This window comes from Asterias amurensis, chromosome 13 (assembly GCF_032118995.1).
Source record: "Asterias amurensis chromosome 13, ASM3211899v1".
Lineage (NCBI taxonomy): Eukaryota > Metazoa > Echinodermata > Asteroidea > Forcipulatida > Asteriidae > Asterias > Asterias amurensis.
The window spans coordinates 17,269,688-17,288,703 of record NC_092660.1 but is presented as its reverse complement, the minus strand read 5'-3'; the positions used below and the strand labels follow the sequence as shown (position 1 = coordinate 17,288,703).

Sequence of the window (19,016 nt, the reverse complement as noted above, 5' to 3'; positions counted from 1 at the left end):
CGAAATTGCGTGGTTTTCCTTTTACTTTGCGAACTAACACGGTCGGCCATTTATGGGAGTCAAAAATTTGACTCCCATAAATGGCCGACCGTATTTGTCGACAAGGTAAAAGGAAAACCACGCAATTTCGAGTGATTCTTGTGTGGATCATTATATTCTACTTTTAAAATATCTTTCTAATCAAAAGCATTCTATAACAAACGGTTACATACGCTTTTCAAAGACCAACTCGACCGGTCCAAGGCAACATGTTCCTTTAACGTTTTTGTTCGATTTCGTAACTTTTAAAGAGACCATCTCTCTTAATGTAAAAGAGTGAAAAAAACGCTCTTTCTGTCCTCCAGACCACTCTTACAAAGAGCCATATGGAGGACAACGCTTTGTAGAGTGAAAGACGGGTACTTTCAACTCGACAGTGAAGTTCGTTCCTATTTCACTCAAAAGGAGTGACGCAGATTGATTTTAACTCCAAAAGAGCGAAACTAACGCCACTCGGACAAGAGAGTGAATTTTTCACTCTTTTACATTATGAGAGATTGTTTATTTCTGTTTCTTTCGCAGTGTCAAAATGTGAACTTGGAACCACTTCGAAAATTGTGTGTATAAATTACCAATCTCCTTTTAGATTGTAGAAGTTTACGTTTTCTCTGTCTGCAATGTTCATGTCGTCATGGTTTTTCTTCTTATGTGAATCCACGCTCTTTGCAGAGACTTTAGGAGGGTAAAATTGTGCCTCTCTACAAAACATGGTCAGCTCGGCCCAATTTCATAGAGCTGCTAAGCACAAAAATTTGCTTAGCATGAAATTTCTTCCTTGATAAAACAGGTTTACCAACCAAATTTTCATGTGATTTTCAGGATAAGCAAACAAAAGCTATATACCAGTAACAAGCACTATGTAACGAATTGAAATTTGGCTGGTAATCCTGTTTTTATCAGAGAAGAAATGTCATGCTTAGCAAATTGTTGTGCTTAGCAGCTCTATGAAGTTGGGCCCTGCACAGGGTACAAACACAAGCTACTGGTATATACCATTTAACTTGTGACATCACATTTACAAAAAAGAGCCACATAGCCTGAAACTAAATTTATATTCACGCAGCATGAGTTGTACACAGTCCATGGGAAGAACTCGACAACATCTTATATTTTATGAAGATTGCAATACTGTCCAAATTTGTTTATAGCAACTTTTGGTGTGAAGTAAAGGGGGCAAATCTCCAAACTTGTTCAACCGTTATTTTACTTGAATTTATGGATGACAATTAAGCCCAACTCTGTCCATTATGACCAGTGTATCTTGCCTTCCAGAAAGGCACTGGAATGTACAAGATCACTCTTTCTGCACAAAATAATGTATAAGGTATACACCTGGCTATAGATAACAGTTTACTATGTAAAGGCTGGCTCACACTATGACGAATAGTGGATTCGGCAAGCTACGTTAAGCTGCGAATTGCAATTTTGAATTTGCCGCCAATCATCGTATGTTGCCGTCAATTGTCGCTGACGAATCCGCTATTGTCCGGAGACGGCTGCAAAAATCAGTAGCGCCCGTCGGCAAATTTTTAACATTCGGCAAAGTTTCGTTGTGATTCCATTCAGATTTCGTTGGAGAACGCAACCGTCTTTCCGTGACGCAGACGGCCATAATTATCAGTCGATTGACGTTTCCATGCCGTGCGGTTCCATATCTATTCGTTTTGAGGTCGTCACAATTCCGTTGGTAGTCGTTGTCTACGCCAAACTCGACCATTTACACACGGGCTTTGGTGTCGGCCGTTGAGTCACGTCATCGTCGCCACAACCCACCGTCAGCCGCCGTTCCTTGCCGCCGGCCAATCCGCTGAAGGTCGTTCCCACCCGTGATCGAATTTTTGTTTTCCCCCTTTTGCCGTCGCTTTGCTGCCAACGTTTTGGGATTTTCTCGTTCGTCACCTTTTGCTCGGTCTTTGCCGCATGTGACTCAGCCTAAAGGCCGGTTTATAGTCGGTCGGGCGATGGTCGCGCGACCGACTATAACTCGGCCTTTAAGTTAGCGTGAACGACGTATACCTACAACGTGGTACAATTTCTTATATCATAGTTTGTATAGAGCAAGGAATAATGTCTCCCGTCCTTTATGTTGGCCTATAATAACAATGTCTTCAAAACCAGTCAATAGAAAATGACTGTATTGTCCAAAGTCGGTGGCCGAAAAAGGGAGATCCCCCTTATGCATGCTGATCGGATTAAAATACAATGAAGTTGTAGAATGGAATTGTGAAGGCGGCTAAGAACGTGTTCATATGACGTAATTCACGCTCTGATTGGTAAACACAACATGTAGCTGAGTGTCAACAGTGTTAAAAAAACTACAATTTTTATGGCCTTGCAATATTGCAAAACTTGCAGACTAATAATAATAATTATAGCATTTGTAAGGCGCGCTTTCCTGTAAACCATACAAACAAAGGCACTAATCTAGTAAATGACCGGCCCCTTGCACGCGCGTCACACGCGGCGACTGTTCCACGCTCACCATTTTGGTGGTCAATAGGTTTACGTGTAAACGCCGCGTCGCCTAAAATGCGCACTTTCCTGAATAACACACGTTGACATTGACCACCAAAATGGCGCATCCAAGATTATTCTGATGATGACGTCAGGTGAATTGGGTCAGAAAGCAAACATGAACAAGTGTGTTCGCACATTTAGCTTCCCCGGGTCGACCCCGGTGTGTGGCGTTTTCTTTTTCCAGGACGAACGTGTGCAGATAATTACCCACGTTCGTCCTGGAAAAAAAACCCGCCACACCCCGGGGTCGACCCAGGGAAGCTAAACGAACGCACCCTATGAAAGCAGATTGAAGAGAGTGATGTTGTGCATTTATCTGAGGTCTTCAGGAAGTGAGTTCCGGGGCAGGGTCTTGGTGCTATGTTGGAAGGCCTTTTCCCGATAACTTGCCGTCAGGCGAGTTCGAGGAAAACCATAAGCTCATTGCTGATATCTCAGGCATAGTCAAGTTGAACGGGATGTCACCATAGAGCAACTTTGCTTTATGGTGTCACTAGTGGTGATGCGCGTAAGGTGTCATCACCGCCCAGGTCAAAATTCCAGTTGAACCTAGTTAACTGGGGTCAACTGGTTCAACTGGATAGTGACCAAAGTCGTCAATTTTCACTATTAACCAACTGGTTTGGACTAGGTTTAACCGTGTTCAACTAGGTTGAAATTATAAACCAGTTGGTGTCTGTCCATTTTCCATATTAAACCAACTGGTTTTAACTGTGTTTAACTAGTTTATCAACTGGTTTTCAACTAGTTCCAGTTAAACCCAGTTTAACTAGGTTCAACTAGAATTTCGACCTGGGCGCTGAGAAAGTCGATTTCAATCGACACTATATCGATGTTCGTCTTGAGTGAGGGTTATACACCCAGCAGCACCTAATCTAGCAACCAAATCTTAGCAAGACTGAATAAAATCTTACTCAAAACCTGAGACAGAGTTTCGTGTTCCGATTTATACACATGCAAAATGTATACCAAAAGTTGTAAACCAAGTTCTTTTCAGACCCAACACTACTCAAAAGAGATTTACACATGGTGCTACCGCAAAAATCATGCCAAAGGTTAAACACTTTCTCTCAAATCCCAAATGAAAATATGTTTTACTAATATTTTCAAGTTTCTATGAGAACAAATCTACTTGATTTTTTACATTATAGTTTACAACAAGTATCCCCTACATATGGAATTATACAACATTCACAGCAATTAATTTGACAATGTGTTTCCTTGTGGTTTTACGATCAGAGCGACAAACCACATAGGCTAAGCAAGAATTGAAGGAAGGGAATATATTTGGTTGTTACTAAAAACATTCATGACTATAGAAACTAATTTGGAAAAGAGCACCGGGTGAAGTAAAGTATTTTTAGATATTTTAACCCAAAAATTGGAATCCGAAAAAGGCTTCAGGCATGAAGCATTTCTCGGGCATCTGAAGCTATTATACTATGCTACGAGGGTATTTTTTCTGTCATTATTATTTTTTGAAAATTAATTTTTGGTACATTTTCACAGTTTATTTGTTATGTTAAAGACAGTAGACACTATTGGTAATTGTATAAGAGTAGTCTTCTCACTTGGTGTATCTCAACATATCCATAAAATAACAAATCTGTGAAAACTTGAGCTCAATAGGTCGTCGAAGTTGCGAGATAATAATGCAAGAAAAAACACCCGTGTCACACAAAGTTGTGTGCTTTTAGATGCTTGATTTCGTGACCTCAAATTCTAAATCTGAGGATTCGAAATCAAATTAGTGGAAAATTACTTCTTTCTCGAAAACTACGTCATTTCAGAGGGAGCCGTTTCTCACAATGTTTTATACCATCAACCTCTCCCCATTACTCGTAACCTAGTAAGGTTTTATGCTAATATTTATTTTGAGGAATTAACAATAGTGTCCGCTGTCTAATATGTATGCATAATATATTGGGATACACAAAGTGGGTTATGTCAAAAGGTGGTCCTGTTTTTGAGATATCGTCAAAAATTAATCTCTATAGGGAATTATAACACCCCTTGCAAGTATTCTGCCTGCTCATTGGTTTAGAGCGCGTCACATGACATGTCTTAGTTTTGCCAGACGACGGCCGTGTGATAGAGCGTCGGTTTGCCATGCGCTAGTCCAACAGACTAGCACATGGCGTGCAGTACCCAGACGTCCGTTGCGTATACTGGGATGATAAATTAATAGTCTGTAACCATTTCGGATTGCGCGACACTACATGCAACACAGTAAGTAAAAGTGTTTGCAATCTGTATTCGCGTCGTCCGTGGATTGTAGCATTCAGGTCTGTAACTTAATAATAACAGTACAGTATTTAGAAATGTTTGGGGTGTTATAAAACAAATATTGACTGCTTTTACTCGTGCAATGGTTAAAAACTATGACTCCCTCGGTGATCCCCGGAGTGTTCTATTTTCCCTCGGCTTCGCCTCGGGAAAATAGAACGCTCCGGGGATCACCTCGGGAGTCATAGTTTTAACCATAGCACTCGAAGCAGTCAATATTTGTATAATACGACATGAAAAATGGTACTGGCAGTAACACTTCTCAGATTCAAATTTGGTGGCATAAAACGCTTCGAAGTGCTAGCTTGTATTATAACACCCCTTGCAAGTATTCTGCCTGCTCATTGGTTTAGAGCGCGTCACATGACATATCTTAGTTTTGCTCGACGACGGCCGTGTGATAGTGCGTCGGTTTGCCATGCGCTAGTCCGAAGACTAGCACACGGCGCCGTGCGCTAGTCCGACAGACTAGCACACGGCGTGCAGTTCCCAGACAACCGTTGCGTGTACGAGGATGATAAATTAATAGTCTGTAACCATTTCGGATTGCACGACACTACATGCAACACAGTAAGTAAAAGTGTATGCAATCTGTATTCGCGTCGTCCGTGGATTGTAGCATTCAGGTCTGTAACTTAATAATAATAGTACAGTATTTAGAAATGTGATCCCCGGAGCGGTGATCCCCGGAGCGTTCTATTTTCCCTCGGCTTCGCCTCGGGAAAATAAAATGCTCCGGGGATCACCTCGGGAGTCATAGTTTTAACCATAGCACTCGAAGCAGTCAATATTTGTTCATTGTCATTAGTTTTAAAGGCAGTGGACACTTGGTTATTACTCAAAATAATTATATAAGCATACATTTCTAACTTGGTAACGAGTAATGGGGAGCTGTTGATAGTATAAAACATTGTGAGAAACGGCTCCCTCTGAAGTAACGTAGTTTTCGAGAAAGAAGTAATTTTCCACTAATTTGATTTCGAGACCACAGACTTAGAATTTGAGGTCACGAAATCAAGCATCTGAAAGCATACAACCTCGTGTGACAAGGGTGTTTTTTCTTCCATTATTATCTCACAACTTCGACGACCAATTGAGCTCAAATTTTCACAGGTTAGTTATTTTGTGCATATGTTGAGATACACCAAGTGAAAAGTGAGAAGTATCAAAAGTGTCCTCTGCCTTTAAGTCATATAATTAACACGACTTTCTTTTTACTACCTTGAAACCCTTCTGTAACAAATCAACAGCAACTTGGTAAACTTAGTAAACAAATAATTATTCACAAAGTCAACCAATATGCTACCTTTAAGGGTCTGTGTACCTTTTGTATGACACAAAACACCATGTCCACAGATTTACAATAAACTTACACAGTTTAAAGATAGTGATACTGGAAAGCTTCCCTTAAAATGTTACTTGCTGAGGTGCTGTAGTTGTTGAGATGAGTAAAACAAGTCACAACAATAATTATCGTCTCAGTGAGATGAACATTTTTTTAGCAATGTAAAACGTATTAACCAGTTATTGTAATTATACCATAACTGGTAAGTACGTTTTACATGCTAAAACTGAAACGAGGATTATTTTGGTGACATTGTTTTTACTCATTTCACAAAAACTACAGCACCTGACCAAGTATTTTTCTACAATCATTATCTTCAAACGGTGTATGTTTAATGTACATCTGTGGGCATTGTGTTTTGTGTTACAAACAGTACCCCAAATCCTTTAAAGGTGCCCTGCATCAAATCAGAGTGCATTTGGAAGATTTTTTCTTAAAGAAAAGCGCCCCCATCGATAGTTTCTATATTTATTCACGAGCCTCGAGGTGTGACGTCAGATGTTCAGTCTAGGTGTGTTGTAGTTGTGACAATGCACCGTTAACCTTTTATCCTTCCGACGATCGTAGACCGAGTTACAAACGAACCGTGTTCGTACAATTTTGGCAATTTCCTTTTACCTTTTATTTAAAGCCAGTGGACACTTTCGGTAAACAGTATTGTCCAAGGCCCACACTTCGTGTATCACAACTCATATATAAAATTACAAACCTGTGCAAATTTAGGCTCAATCGGTCATCGGAGTCGGGAGAAAATAACGGGAAAACCCTCACTTGTTTCCGCACGTTTCGCCGTGTCATGACATGTGTTTACTATATAATCTGTAATTCTCGTTGTCGAGAAATGATAATTGTTTTAATGTTTTCTCAAAAAGTAAAGCATTTCATGGAAAAATATTTCAAAAGAAGTCTTTTACCATTACCTTCTGTAAACCCTGTAAGTTATTTGTAAATCTGTGAACTTTTTTCTTCTTTTCTGTTTCGAAAGTTTATAGTGGCTTTAAGAGTCAGTTCAGGTAAATAATTGACATAGTTGCTCACGGTCAAAAAATGAATTTTTTTTATACTTTGTGGGTGGAAGGGCCTTGGGGTGCAAGTAAACAAAATTGCATTTTCAATTCTATATATAGCCCGTTGCCATGGTTACGGCTCATTTTGTTTTTTTGCCATTTTAGGCCAATTTTGTGGTCTGAAAAACTGGTTTTTAGCTCATATTTACAACTCCACCCCACCAAAATGCAACATTATTTCAAAAAACCATTTATATCACTACAAAGTATCATCCTTGGCCTTCCTTGAGAAAAAAAATTATTGCTTTAAATATCACCCTTGTGCTATTTTTGCATCATGCATTACAGTATGTTTTTAGAACTTGCAAAATCGACATTTTTACCCTATTTTTGGACCCCAAAATGTCAACTTGCCAGGGGTCTCAGAAAATTTTCCTTTCGGCTGTGATTAGGGCCAACATTGGTTTTTCCATATCTGGTGTCAAAAACTTGGGCAATTGTATCCTGTTGTGGCAGTACTGCCTCAAAACTAGACTTTTTTCCCCAAAACGTGAAAAATGCCTTTTTAAGGGTCTTTTCACATAATATCGACATACGTGTCCACGTTAAAAAAAAGGAATATTTTTCTTATACTTTGTGGATAGTAGGGACTTGGGGTCCAAATAAACAACATTTACATTTCAAATCATAATATAACACGTTGCCATGGTAACAGTTCATTTGTGTTTAGGCCACTTCAGGCCGATATTGGGGTATGACAAACTGTTTTTTTAGTTAATATTTACAACTCCACCCCACCAAAAAACAAAAATATTTCATAAAACCTTTTACATCACTACAAAGTATCATCCTTGGCTTTACTTGAGAAAAAAAAATTATTGCTAAAAGTTTCACCCTTGAGCTATTTTAAGAACGTGCATTAGAGTATGTTTTTAGAACTTGCAAAATCAACATTTTTACCATATTTTTTGCCCTCAAAATTTCATTTTTTCAGGGGTCTCAGAATATTTTCCTTTCGGTTTTGATCAGGGCAAAAATTTGTCTTTTTATTTCTGGTAAGAAAAACTCGGGCAATTGTATCCTGATGTAACAGAACTGTCTCAAAAGTAGACCCTTTTCCCCGAAAACATAGAGAAATGCATTTTGAAATATTTGCTTCATTTTGAATTTATAACATTAAGAAGTTAGTAATAATTCCATCAATCTGGCAGCTTTTCATAAGCACTCTGTAGGCTTAGTGCATTACCAAACATTGATCAGGACCTGTTGATGACCTAAATCTTATAATTTGCCCCGCCCCGGCCTCACCCCGGCCCCGGCCCAATCATATTTCTTGACATTGCATAAAATAAAAAAAAGTTTTGTGAACAGCGCCTCTTTTTTGAAAGTCACATTTTTTAATTCCCCTTGCACATCAAGAAAGTTTGTACTGTCTTAATGTTTTGGTGGTTCTCAGAATATTTCCCTTTTTGTTGTGATTGGGCTATCATTATGGTTTGCATGTCTGCTGGGGAGAAACACTTTGGTTTATTGTATCCTGTGACACTGCTGCCTCAAACATGGTAATTTTTCCAAAAACAATAAAAATGCATTTTGAAGTTATCCCTTAGTTTGAATTGATAAAAAACAAAAACGAGCATGCTTGTTAAATAAGTATGGCACTGTTTCCATGCTCTTTAAGTAACAAATAAAAAGTGTATAACCATGCTTTGCCACTGAGAGTTCTTGTTTTGTCATGACTACTTTACCTAGTTGTACAGGTATGATTCACATTGCAAGAAGAGAAGTAGTGCGATGAGCATTCTTTACTATTCTTGTCTATACATGGCCTTATAACAGTCTTCTTGGTCCCCTGCCCGGTACCAAACTAAACATTTTCATCCCTATCAGAACAAAGAGGCTCTAAAAGTGAGCAAGTACTGTATCCAAAGTATCTAAATGGCCATTCACCTGCTTTGGCATGTTTGGCCTTCTGTAAGCAGTTCCCCCATCTATGGTGGGGTTCCTTTCAATTGTACTGTTGCAAACAACAAAAGAGTTGGTTTATTTAACGTGATAAACAATTCAGCAGGTAATGTTTGACAATGTTTTTTGTTGATCGTTCTCAGAGACATATATAATAATTATGAATTAGTAAGATAGTGAATGGAAAAAATAATCAAACTAGCCTGAATAGACTTTTGTCACTGCAAATGCATCTTATTTATTTATGTTGAGCAGGTGCAAGTATTTACAACTTCTTTCAATGTTGTTTCATTAAAGGAACACGTTGCCTTGGATCGGTCGAGTTGGTCTTTGAAAAGCGTTTGTAAACGTTTATTACAAAATGCATATGATTAGAAAGATATTTTAAAAGTAGAATATAATGATCCACACAAGTATCACTCAAAAACATCTTTCTAACCATGCATTTTATAACAAACGGTTACAAACGCATTTCAAAGACCAACTTGACCGATCTCAGGCAACGTGTTCCTTTTAAATGATCTCTTACGCTCATCTTGCAAATCGTTAGTATCATTGTTTTTAATAAGATCTTGGCAAACTTTTCCAACACTTTTAAGCGGGCTTTTTAATTTCCCACATTTGTGTTGGACATGATTGGATGCTCCAAACCATCTGCCTCAAGCACAGAAACTACATTGTTTATGATCTCTATCTCTATGAAAAGTTTTACATTTGGTAGCAGGCAGGGACCAAGGAGAGTAGGCCCTGTATTAAAGACAACTTGTAAAGAATGCTCATCGCACTCTACTTGCAATGGGAATCATACCATGTACGATAGGTAAAGTAGCCAAATCAAGAACTCTCAGTGGCAAAGCATTGGTTATGGTTTGGTTGGATACCATTATGTTTAAATAAAAACTTTGTATTCATTACTCAACAGTGCCAGATTTTTTAACAAGCATGCATTGTTTTTGGAAAAATTACTTTACTTAAGGCATGATCAGTCACAACAGGATACAATAAACACAGTGTTTCTACCCAGAAGACATGAAAACACCAATAACAACCGAAAGGGAACACTTTCAAAAAAAGAGGCGCTATTCACAAAACATTGTTTTATGCAATGTCAAGAAATATATGATTGGGGCTGGGCCGGGCAAATTGTAAAATTAAGGTCATCAACAGTTCCTGATCAATGTTGGGTAATCCACTAGTGCTTAGGAAAAGCTGCGAGATTGATAGAATTATTACTTTTTAATGTTAGAAATTCAATATGAAGAAAAAACAATTCAAAATGCATTTTTCTGTTTGGGGAAAAAAGTCTATTTTTGAGACAGTACTGTTAACATCAGGATACACTTGCCCAAGTTTTTCTTACCAGAAATAAAAAAGACAAATTTTGGCCCTGATCAAAACCGAAAGAAAAATACTCTGAGACCTCTGAAAAAAAATGAAATTTTGAGGGCAAAAAATATGGTAAAAAATGTTGATTTTGCAAGTTCTAAAAACATACTCTAATGCACGTTCTAAAAATAGCACAAGGGTGAAATTTATAGCAGTATTTTTTTGTCTCAAGTAAAGCCAAGGATGATACTTTGTAGTGATGTAAAAGGTTTTATGAAATATTTTTGTTTTTTGGTGGGGTGGAGTTGTAAATATTAACTAAAAAAACAGTTTGTCATACCCCAAGATCGGCCTGAAGTGGCCTAAACACAAATGAACTGTTACCATGGCAACGTGTTATATTATGATTTGAAATGTAAATGTTGTTTATTTGGACCCCAAGTCCCTACCATCCACAAAGTATAAGAAAAATATTCCCTTTTACCATGGACACGTATTTCGATATTATGTGAAAAGACCCTTAAAAAGGCATTTTTCACGTTTTTGGGAAAAAAGTCAAGTTTTGAGGCAGTACTGTCACAACAGGATACAATTGCCCAAGTTTTTGACACCAGATATGGAAAGACCCATGTTGGCCCTAATCACAGCCGAAAGGAAAATTTTCTGAGACCCCTGGCAAGTTGACATTTTGGGGTCCAAAAATAGGGTAAAAATGTCGATTTTGCAAGTTCTAAAAACATACTGTAATGCATGATGCAAAAATAGCACAAGGGTGATATTTAAAGCAATAATTTTTTTTCTCAAGGAAGGCCTAGGATGATACTTTGTAGTGATATAAAAGGTTTTTTGAAATAATGTTGCATTTTGGTGGGGTGGAGTTGTAAATATGAGCTAAAAACCAGTTTTTCAGACCCCAAAATCGGCCTAAAATGGCAAAAAAACAAAATGAGCCGTAACCATGGCAACGGGCTATATATAGAATTGAAAATGCAATTTTGTTTACTTGCACCCCAAGGCCCTTCCACCCACAAAGTATAAAAAAAATTCATTTTTTGACCGTGAGCAACTATGTCAATTATTTACCTGAACTGACTCTTAAACATTTTAAGTGTACACAATTGGGTAGAATAACATGGCAAAATTCTCAATGTTGCCATAACCAATTGGTCCACTAAGAAAATATGAGTGAGTGAATATGTTGTCAAATATCTTCGCAACATTGATCTTACATTATAGAGACCCTAAACATTGCCAGTGCTGTCATCTGAAAGCATTGTTCTGCAAAAAGACACTATTAATTTTACACCAACAAAAAGATTTAGTGAACAACTGTTCTGCAAAAAGACACTATTAATACACCAACACATACATTTAGTGAAAAACTGTTCTGCAAAAGACACTATTTACACCAACACAAAGATTTAGTGAAAAACTGTTCTGCAAAAAGACACTATTTACACTAACACAAAGATTTAGTGAAAAACTGTTCTGCAAAAAGACACTATTTACACCAACACAAAGATTAAGTGAACAACTGTTCTGCAAAAAGACACTATTTACACCAACACAAAGATTTAGTGAAAAACTGTTCTGCAAAAAGACACTGTTTACACCAACACAACGATTTAGTGAAAACTGTTCTGCAAAAGGACACTATTTACACCAACACAAAGATTTTAGTGAAAAACTGTTCTGCAAAAAGACACTATTAATACACCAACACATACATTTAGTGAAAAACTGTTCTGCAAAAGACACTATTTACACCAACACAAAGATTTAGTGAAAAACTGTTCTGCAAAAAGACACTATTTACACCAACACAAAGATTTAGTGAAAAACTGTTCTGCAAAAAGACACTATTTACACCAACACAAAGATTTAGTGAAAAATTGTTCTGCCTAAAGACACTTTTTACACCAACACGAAAATTTTAGTGAAAAACTGTTCTGCAAAAAGACACTATTAATACACCAACACATACATTTAGTGAAAAACTGTTCTGCAAAAGACACTATTTACACCAACACAAAGATTTAGTGAAAAACTGTTCTGCAAAAGACACTATTTACACCAACACAAAGATTTAGTGAAAAACTGTTCTGCAAAAAGACACTATTTACACCAACACAAAGATTTAGTGAAAATTGTTCTGCCTAAAGACACTTTTTACACCAACACAAAGATTTAGTGAAAAACTGTTCTGCAAAAAGACACTATTTACACCAACACAAAGATTTAGTGAAAAATTGTTCTGCCTAAAGACACTTTTTACACCAACACAAAGATTTAGTGAAAAACTGTTCTGCAAAAGACACTATTTACACCAACACAAAGATTTAGTGAAAAACTGTTCTGCAAAAAGACACTGTTAATACACCAACACAAACATTTAGTGAAAAACTGTTCCGCAAAAAGACACTATTCACACCAACACAAAGATTTAGTAAAAAACTGTTCTGCAAAAAGACACTATTAATACACCAACACAAACATTTAGTGAAAAACTGTTCTGCAAAAAGACACTATTTACACCAACACAAAGATTTAGTGATAAACTGTTCTGCAAAAAGACACTTTTACACCAACACAAAGATTTAGTGAAAAACTGTTCTGCAAAAAGACACTGTTAATACACCAACACAAACATTTAGTGAAAAACTGTTCCGCAAAAAGACACTATTCACACCAACACAAAGATTTAGTAAAAAACTGTTCTGCAAAAAGACACTATTAATACACCAACACAAACATTTAGTGAAAAACTGTTCTGCAAAAAGACACTATTTACACCAACACAAAGATTTAGTGAAAAACTCATCAAGTTTTCTCTTTTAAGTTTCTCTTAGTATTTGTTGAACATAGATTGATTCAACATGAAAAGTTTCCAAATTTGCTTTTTTTGCAAGCAACAAATCGTCTACTTACCAATATTGAGACAAGCTAGAACAACAACCAATGACGTCAATCCTAGTACCCTTTGATGAGCCGACATGATGACTGAGCGTTAAATCCCCAGCATCGTGTAACTATAGAGTTCTGCATAAAATGTTCAGATACCAACTAATAGAAACAGTTTAATTCTGTAATCGAAATGGAGAGCCTCACTGCTACATTGAGCTGTACTTCAGTTTAACTGTTGACGACTGCAAAGCTTTCAGTTAGGGTCAGCCTGTACATGGATCTATGCCGATGAATTTCGAGTGCTGGTTCAAAGCTTACTCCTTTGTTGTTGATCAAAAACCTGAGCCTAGGCCTCAATGCGTAACTTGAATGAGACTAAAATAACAACAAATACACAAGGAAATATCTTACCATGTCATTTTCCATTTTCACCACCGTTTGCAGTAATGGACTAACTTTCAGTATCAGCCACTATTCTACTGCTTTTTACATTCATTGTACTTTTTCTAACCGTTGAATTTCATTTCCACCTAAACTTCCTCCTGTTTACTAGTACTCTCGGCCAATAACCTTGACATTTTTTAAATCAACTGTATATACGTTCAAGTTTGTCTTTTGATATGACAAAAAGAGACTTTATAAATAAAACACGGGAAAACCTTGTTTGTTTCGGAAATGTGTTTGCATCAGAACGACTGCAAAGTATGGTGTTGTATTTATAACGGTGCACAACACAAGGAAATAAGGAACTTTGCACACTATAGTGTGCAAAATTCCATTGACGTTATGATACAACCCTGCAATGCTCATCTCAATTATACTAGTCAATATACCAGTGTAAGACTAACTGATTGCAACCCCACAGTCTTCCAGATAGTCAAAAGATTGCATTTTACCATTCCAGGGGTGCACCCATTAATGTTTGCATGGGTGGGGATTAGGTGTATCAAATAATTGTATTACTACACGACAGACTATAGACCTTCTATCACGCTGTCACCATCTGGGTCATTGTCCCTGTTTCAACAGTAACAAATGCAACATTCATTGCTGATGGCACCAGACTATTATTTCGCCCAGCCTCAATTTGCTAACAATGAGTTGTAAAATCAAGATGACCACACCGTAATACAGGTATATAAGGCCTGTACACGAGTGACTTCCCTTGAGACAGCGGACTGGTCAATGTTATCAAAAGTCCAGCGGGTATACGACCTTGCTACTCCAAATTTAAATCATGTTTCCCAAGCAGATTCTCTTAGAAAGTCCCAGGGACTTATCTTACCAGTGGAAAAAATGTGATTTTAAAGGATTTTGAAGCAACTAATTCTTCCGTTTACAATTCTCCCCCGTTTTAAAAAGTATGCTCCACAGTTTAAGAACTAATCAAGCTTTTGTAGGCTAACAATTAAGAAAAATAAATTCCAGTTTGTTTGTTTGTTTGTTTGTTTGCAGTATAACGCATTGTTAGTCGTGTTTATACAAACACGGACAACTTCCACACAAGAGGACGATAATTAGATTCGGAAACAAAGGGCAACATATTAATATGTATCCTCTCCATTGATAAAACAATCAACCCTCTCTTTTCAGCTGGGTGTCAAAAACAAGGAAAAAGCAAATACAAATATTTATCATTATTACCGCTTAATCCACAAGTATAGACTCCTATTTATTTTTTTCCTATTAAACTTTTTGTCAGCTAGGACGGTTCCCAGCAATGAATCATTCATAAAAGGTGTGCATATCTTTGACATTAGCAATCATAGTTTGGAGTACTAACTGTGGCAACATGTTTTGCTAAACAAAACGGTCTAAAGGCAGTAGACACTACTGGTAATTACTCAAAATAGTTATTATCATAAAACCTTTCTTGATTATGAGTAATGGGGGGAGGTTGAGGGTATAAAACATTGTGAGAAACGGCTCCAGTAATGTAGTTTTCGAGAAAGAAGTAATTTTTCACAAATTTGATTTCAAGACCTCAGATTTAAAATTTTAAGGTCTCGAAATCAAGCATCTGAAAGCACACATCTTTGTGTGACAAGGGTGTTTTTTCTTTCGTTATTATCTCGCAACTTCGACGACCGATTAAGCACACATTTTCACAGGTTTGTTATTTTATACATATGTTGAGATACACGAGGTAAGAAGACAATTACCAATAGTGTCCTCTGCCTTTAAGTCAAAAGACTGTTATAATTTTGGCTAAGTACACCAGACTCTTACTTTGCTTTTTCAGCAATATTTTATTAGGAAAAACAACATGAGTTTAAAATGAACCTAATCGTAAAAATGTCTAATACCCAGTGAACTTCTTTGGTGATACTGATAGTATAGGATTTTTGATTAAGATGACTTTGTACTTGTTATAGTATAGGGTTTCAGTTGTCAACTCTTAATGAAACATGAATACCAAATCAACAATATTAGACTGCATAACCTAAAGTGTCCTTTAAAACTGGAACTACTTGTGACGAAAGTGAAATTAGAAGGAGCATAAAATGTGTTGTGTTTTTTGGCACACGTTGTGTATGTTGTTTCAGTACCACAAGGATACCTTCTCCGGTATACTTCTATCATAACATGAAAGCAGAATTTGTTTTTGAAAAAACACTATTTACTTTTGGGAAATATCAGCTTTAATGGAGGTCTTTGATCCTTTGAGTTGATTCCATTGAGGCATGTTTTGTAATGTCATGTAACCGTATCTCCCCAATAGAAATTCACATTTACATTGTATGGCATTGTTTTATATGTTTGCTAATTATCAGTTTTCCTATTAATGATAGTCTAACTGCATGATGGTTTGCGTTTTAGTCATTATTCAATTGAATTGCAATGTGTTGTGTACTAAACTGTATTTTCCTTTAAAGAAATGTCTCTTTAAGGACAAGGATTACTGCATAACATTTGTTTCTGAATACATTGGGATATTTATGGGATATATTAGGTCACATCAAACTGAAACGCTTCAAAATGTTGCTTGATTTTCGCACTCTAAGTATTTTGAGCTATTCTGACAAAAAGGCTCTTTTAATCAATGCTTACACTTAAATGACTAATCATTTTGATCCAGCTATCCCTAACAAGGTCAAGTAATGTTAAATGAGTTTTTTTCAGTAACATAGATTTACAGTTGTAGCCGTAGTTAGCTGCATATACGAATACGACCTTCATATTGCATCTACGGCCGCTGAATCATGGAGCTGTATAGGCCTATAGCTATACCTCCATGGTTGAACAGTTCTTTTATGTAACAATAGTAAGTTTACTAGGAAGGGACTTTCCCCTACAGCAATTACGTCACGGTCAATGTTGGTTGCATAGGGCCTATCCTACCAAACTTAATTCAATTGGTAAATACTCAAACTAATCATTTAGGCAAAACCTTACTTGGTAACGAGTAATGGGGAGAGGCTGATTGTGTAACACATTGTGAGAAACGGCTCCCTCTGAAGTGACGTAGTTTTCGAGAAAGAAGTAATTTTCCAGAATTAGATTCTGAGGTCTCGAAATCAAGCATCTGAAAGCACACACCCAACTTCGTGTGACAAGTTTTTTTTCTTCTTCTTCATTATTATCTCGCAATTTTGACGACCAATTGAGCTCAAATTTTGACAGGTTTGTTAATATGTTGAGATACACCAAGTGAGAAGACTGGTCTTTGACAATAGTGCCCAGTGTATTTAATAGACATTATAGAAATGAAAAACACTGTTTGTTCAAGAATTTACCTAGCAGTGTGGCTATCCTACACAGAAAGAAAACAGAGCAGTAAAATTAAGAAATCTTGGAAAAGATGCTTGATTTTGTATGGTATCAGAAACGAACCGCACGGTTTAGTCTGGACTTTTTTCTATTATAGAAAAAACAGAAAGGCAATATTGATTTTCACATGTGAGCTATCGACTATAGCCTCAGCGTACTACATTTTATATGGCGAAGTGGCACAAGGAAGTGATAATACAGACGTTATATTCAATGGTGCAATTTGAGACTGCAAGGTCTAGTGTATGGACTCATGCATTATACATGATATGAATGAGCTATACATGTATCCATTCAGTTTGGGCAGTCAATATTATTGCACTATACCAATCTGCATATGTACACCTGTACAGATTTGGTGCTCGTTGTATACCACCTCAAAGGTTCATTTTACGGTCATTCGTTATTACACTGTCATTTAGCATACATGTTCAACTCGGAGGCTTTATTATGGTTTTGAAGGAAATGGTTTGGATTGAGGTATTTCCTCAACATAATGACCAAGTAAAATTCAGTTATCTTTTTCATAGATAGAGTGCAGAAGCGTAGTGTAGGATTATGCCTCTATGCAACCATGCTCATGCAAGCAACCTTCTTCTCAGAATGGTCTCTCGTTATTCCCGAATATTACACGTAGTATTTTTTAAATATTGTCGGTGAAGGGTTGGAATCAACATTCTCTTTCCCACCGTAGCACAGTGGGCCACTGACGGGAATGAAAGTGCGCCAAAATTATATTTCAACATGTTTGTGATGAAAATTGTATTTCAACATAAATTATTCGTGATGAAAAGTTGACTGTTTAGGCCCGATCACACAGGCCCCGATAACGGGAACGAAAACGAGAGCGATAAAAATGCACGCCCTCGATTGGTTGAATGAGCGTGGGCGTATTCTGCGTGGAGCACTTTAACCAATCGGGGGCCTGCACTTTTATCGTTCTCGTTTTCGACCCGGGGCCTGTTGGGGTTTTTCGGATCCGTAGAATTCAATGGTCATGATTGTAGGTCTGTAGCCAGCCCTGGTCTCTTCCACATAAATGCAATGGTAAATGTGTCATCGGAGTATCCGACCTAGTTCCCCCATGAAGAGTGTTTTTGCTTCCTCTCACCCATATTCCTGCTTTGCTGGGATTAGAACAAAGAGACATAATATTCCAACAGCTGGCGTACTATATATCTTTGGAACTCCTTGACTGGTGTATGTTTCCCTCCATCCTGGACTGTTTTAAGTGGACCATCAACTCCTACTTTCAGCTCCCCTGAGCTATTTTCATCTTTGCTTTCTTCTTGTATAACCCCTTTACAATACCTAAAGTGTTTTTTGGGTTATGGCGAAAGTGGCTTTTGGTCTTGTTTGGGGGCGAACTTGCAAAAGAAAATCACTTTATCTCGTTATTGAATGTAGTTGGTAGCATTCACAAGTGTTTGTGCTGGATGTTTACGAGCGCTTGTTAAACTGCATAGGACTTCATCCTATAGCGCTATAGCCCGAAGCAACCCTATAAGAAGAAAGGGTATACTGATGTTTCGTAAAGTTCAAATACGTCCAAAGTTCCAACTCGACCTACGCCACGAGGCTACATGGAAACGTATGTCAATGAGAAGTGGTCATAATTCAAACTGTGTAAATTAAAGTAGAAATCGCAAAAAAGTATGAGGGTTGATAATGAAAGCCCCATTATTGCAAACGTTGGTGGAAATAAAAACATAGTTATACAATAAGATTTTTCCTTGTGTAGGCTGCTTGTTGTTATTAACACAACAACGACGACGGTGACGGCGGTGGCGGCGGCGGCGCCGACGACGACAACGACGACGGCAGCAACAACAACTTTGCAGTCATTATGAAACAAA

General features: G+C 37.4%; 1 protein-coding gene across 2 annotated transcripts in view; it reads right to left on the bottom strand.

Annotated features, from left to right (window-relative positions):
• Positions 1 to 13,616, bottom strand: part of LOC139946467 (receptor-type tyrosine-protein phosphatase mu-like) — a 63,924-nt gene extending 50,308 nt beyond the window's left edge. For both annotated transcript variants that reach the window (XR_011787246.1, XM_071944135.1), the window contains exon 1: positions 13,414 to 13,616. Coding sequence is in view for 1 of the 2 variants with exons in the window: in XM_071944135.1 (XP_071800236.1) it covers positions 13,414 to 13,480 (67 nt within the window). In the remaining variant the exon portion in view is untranslated. The remainder of the gene's footprint in view (positions 1 to 13,413) is intronic.
• Positions 13,617 to 19,016: the final 5,400 nt, after the last annotated feature.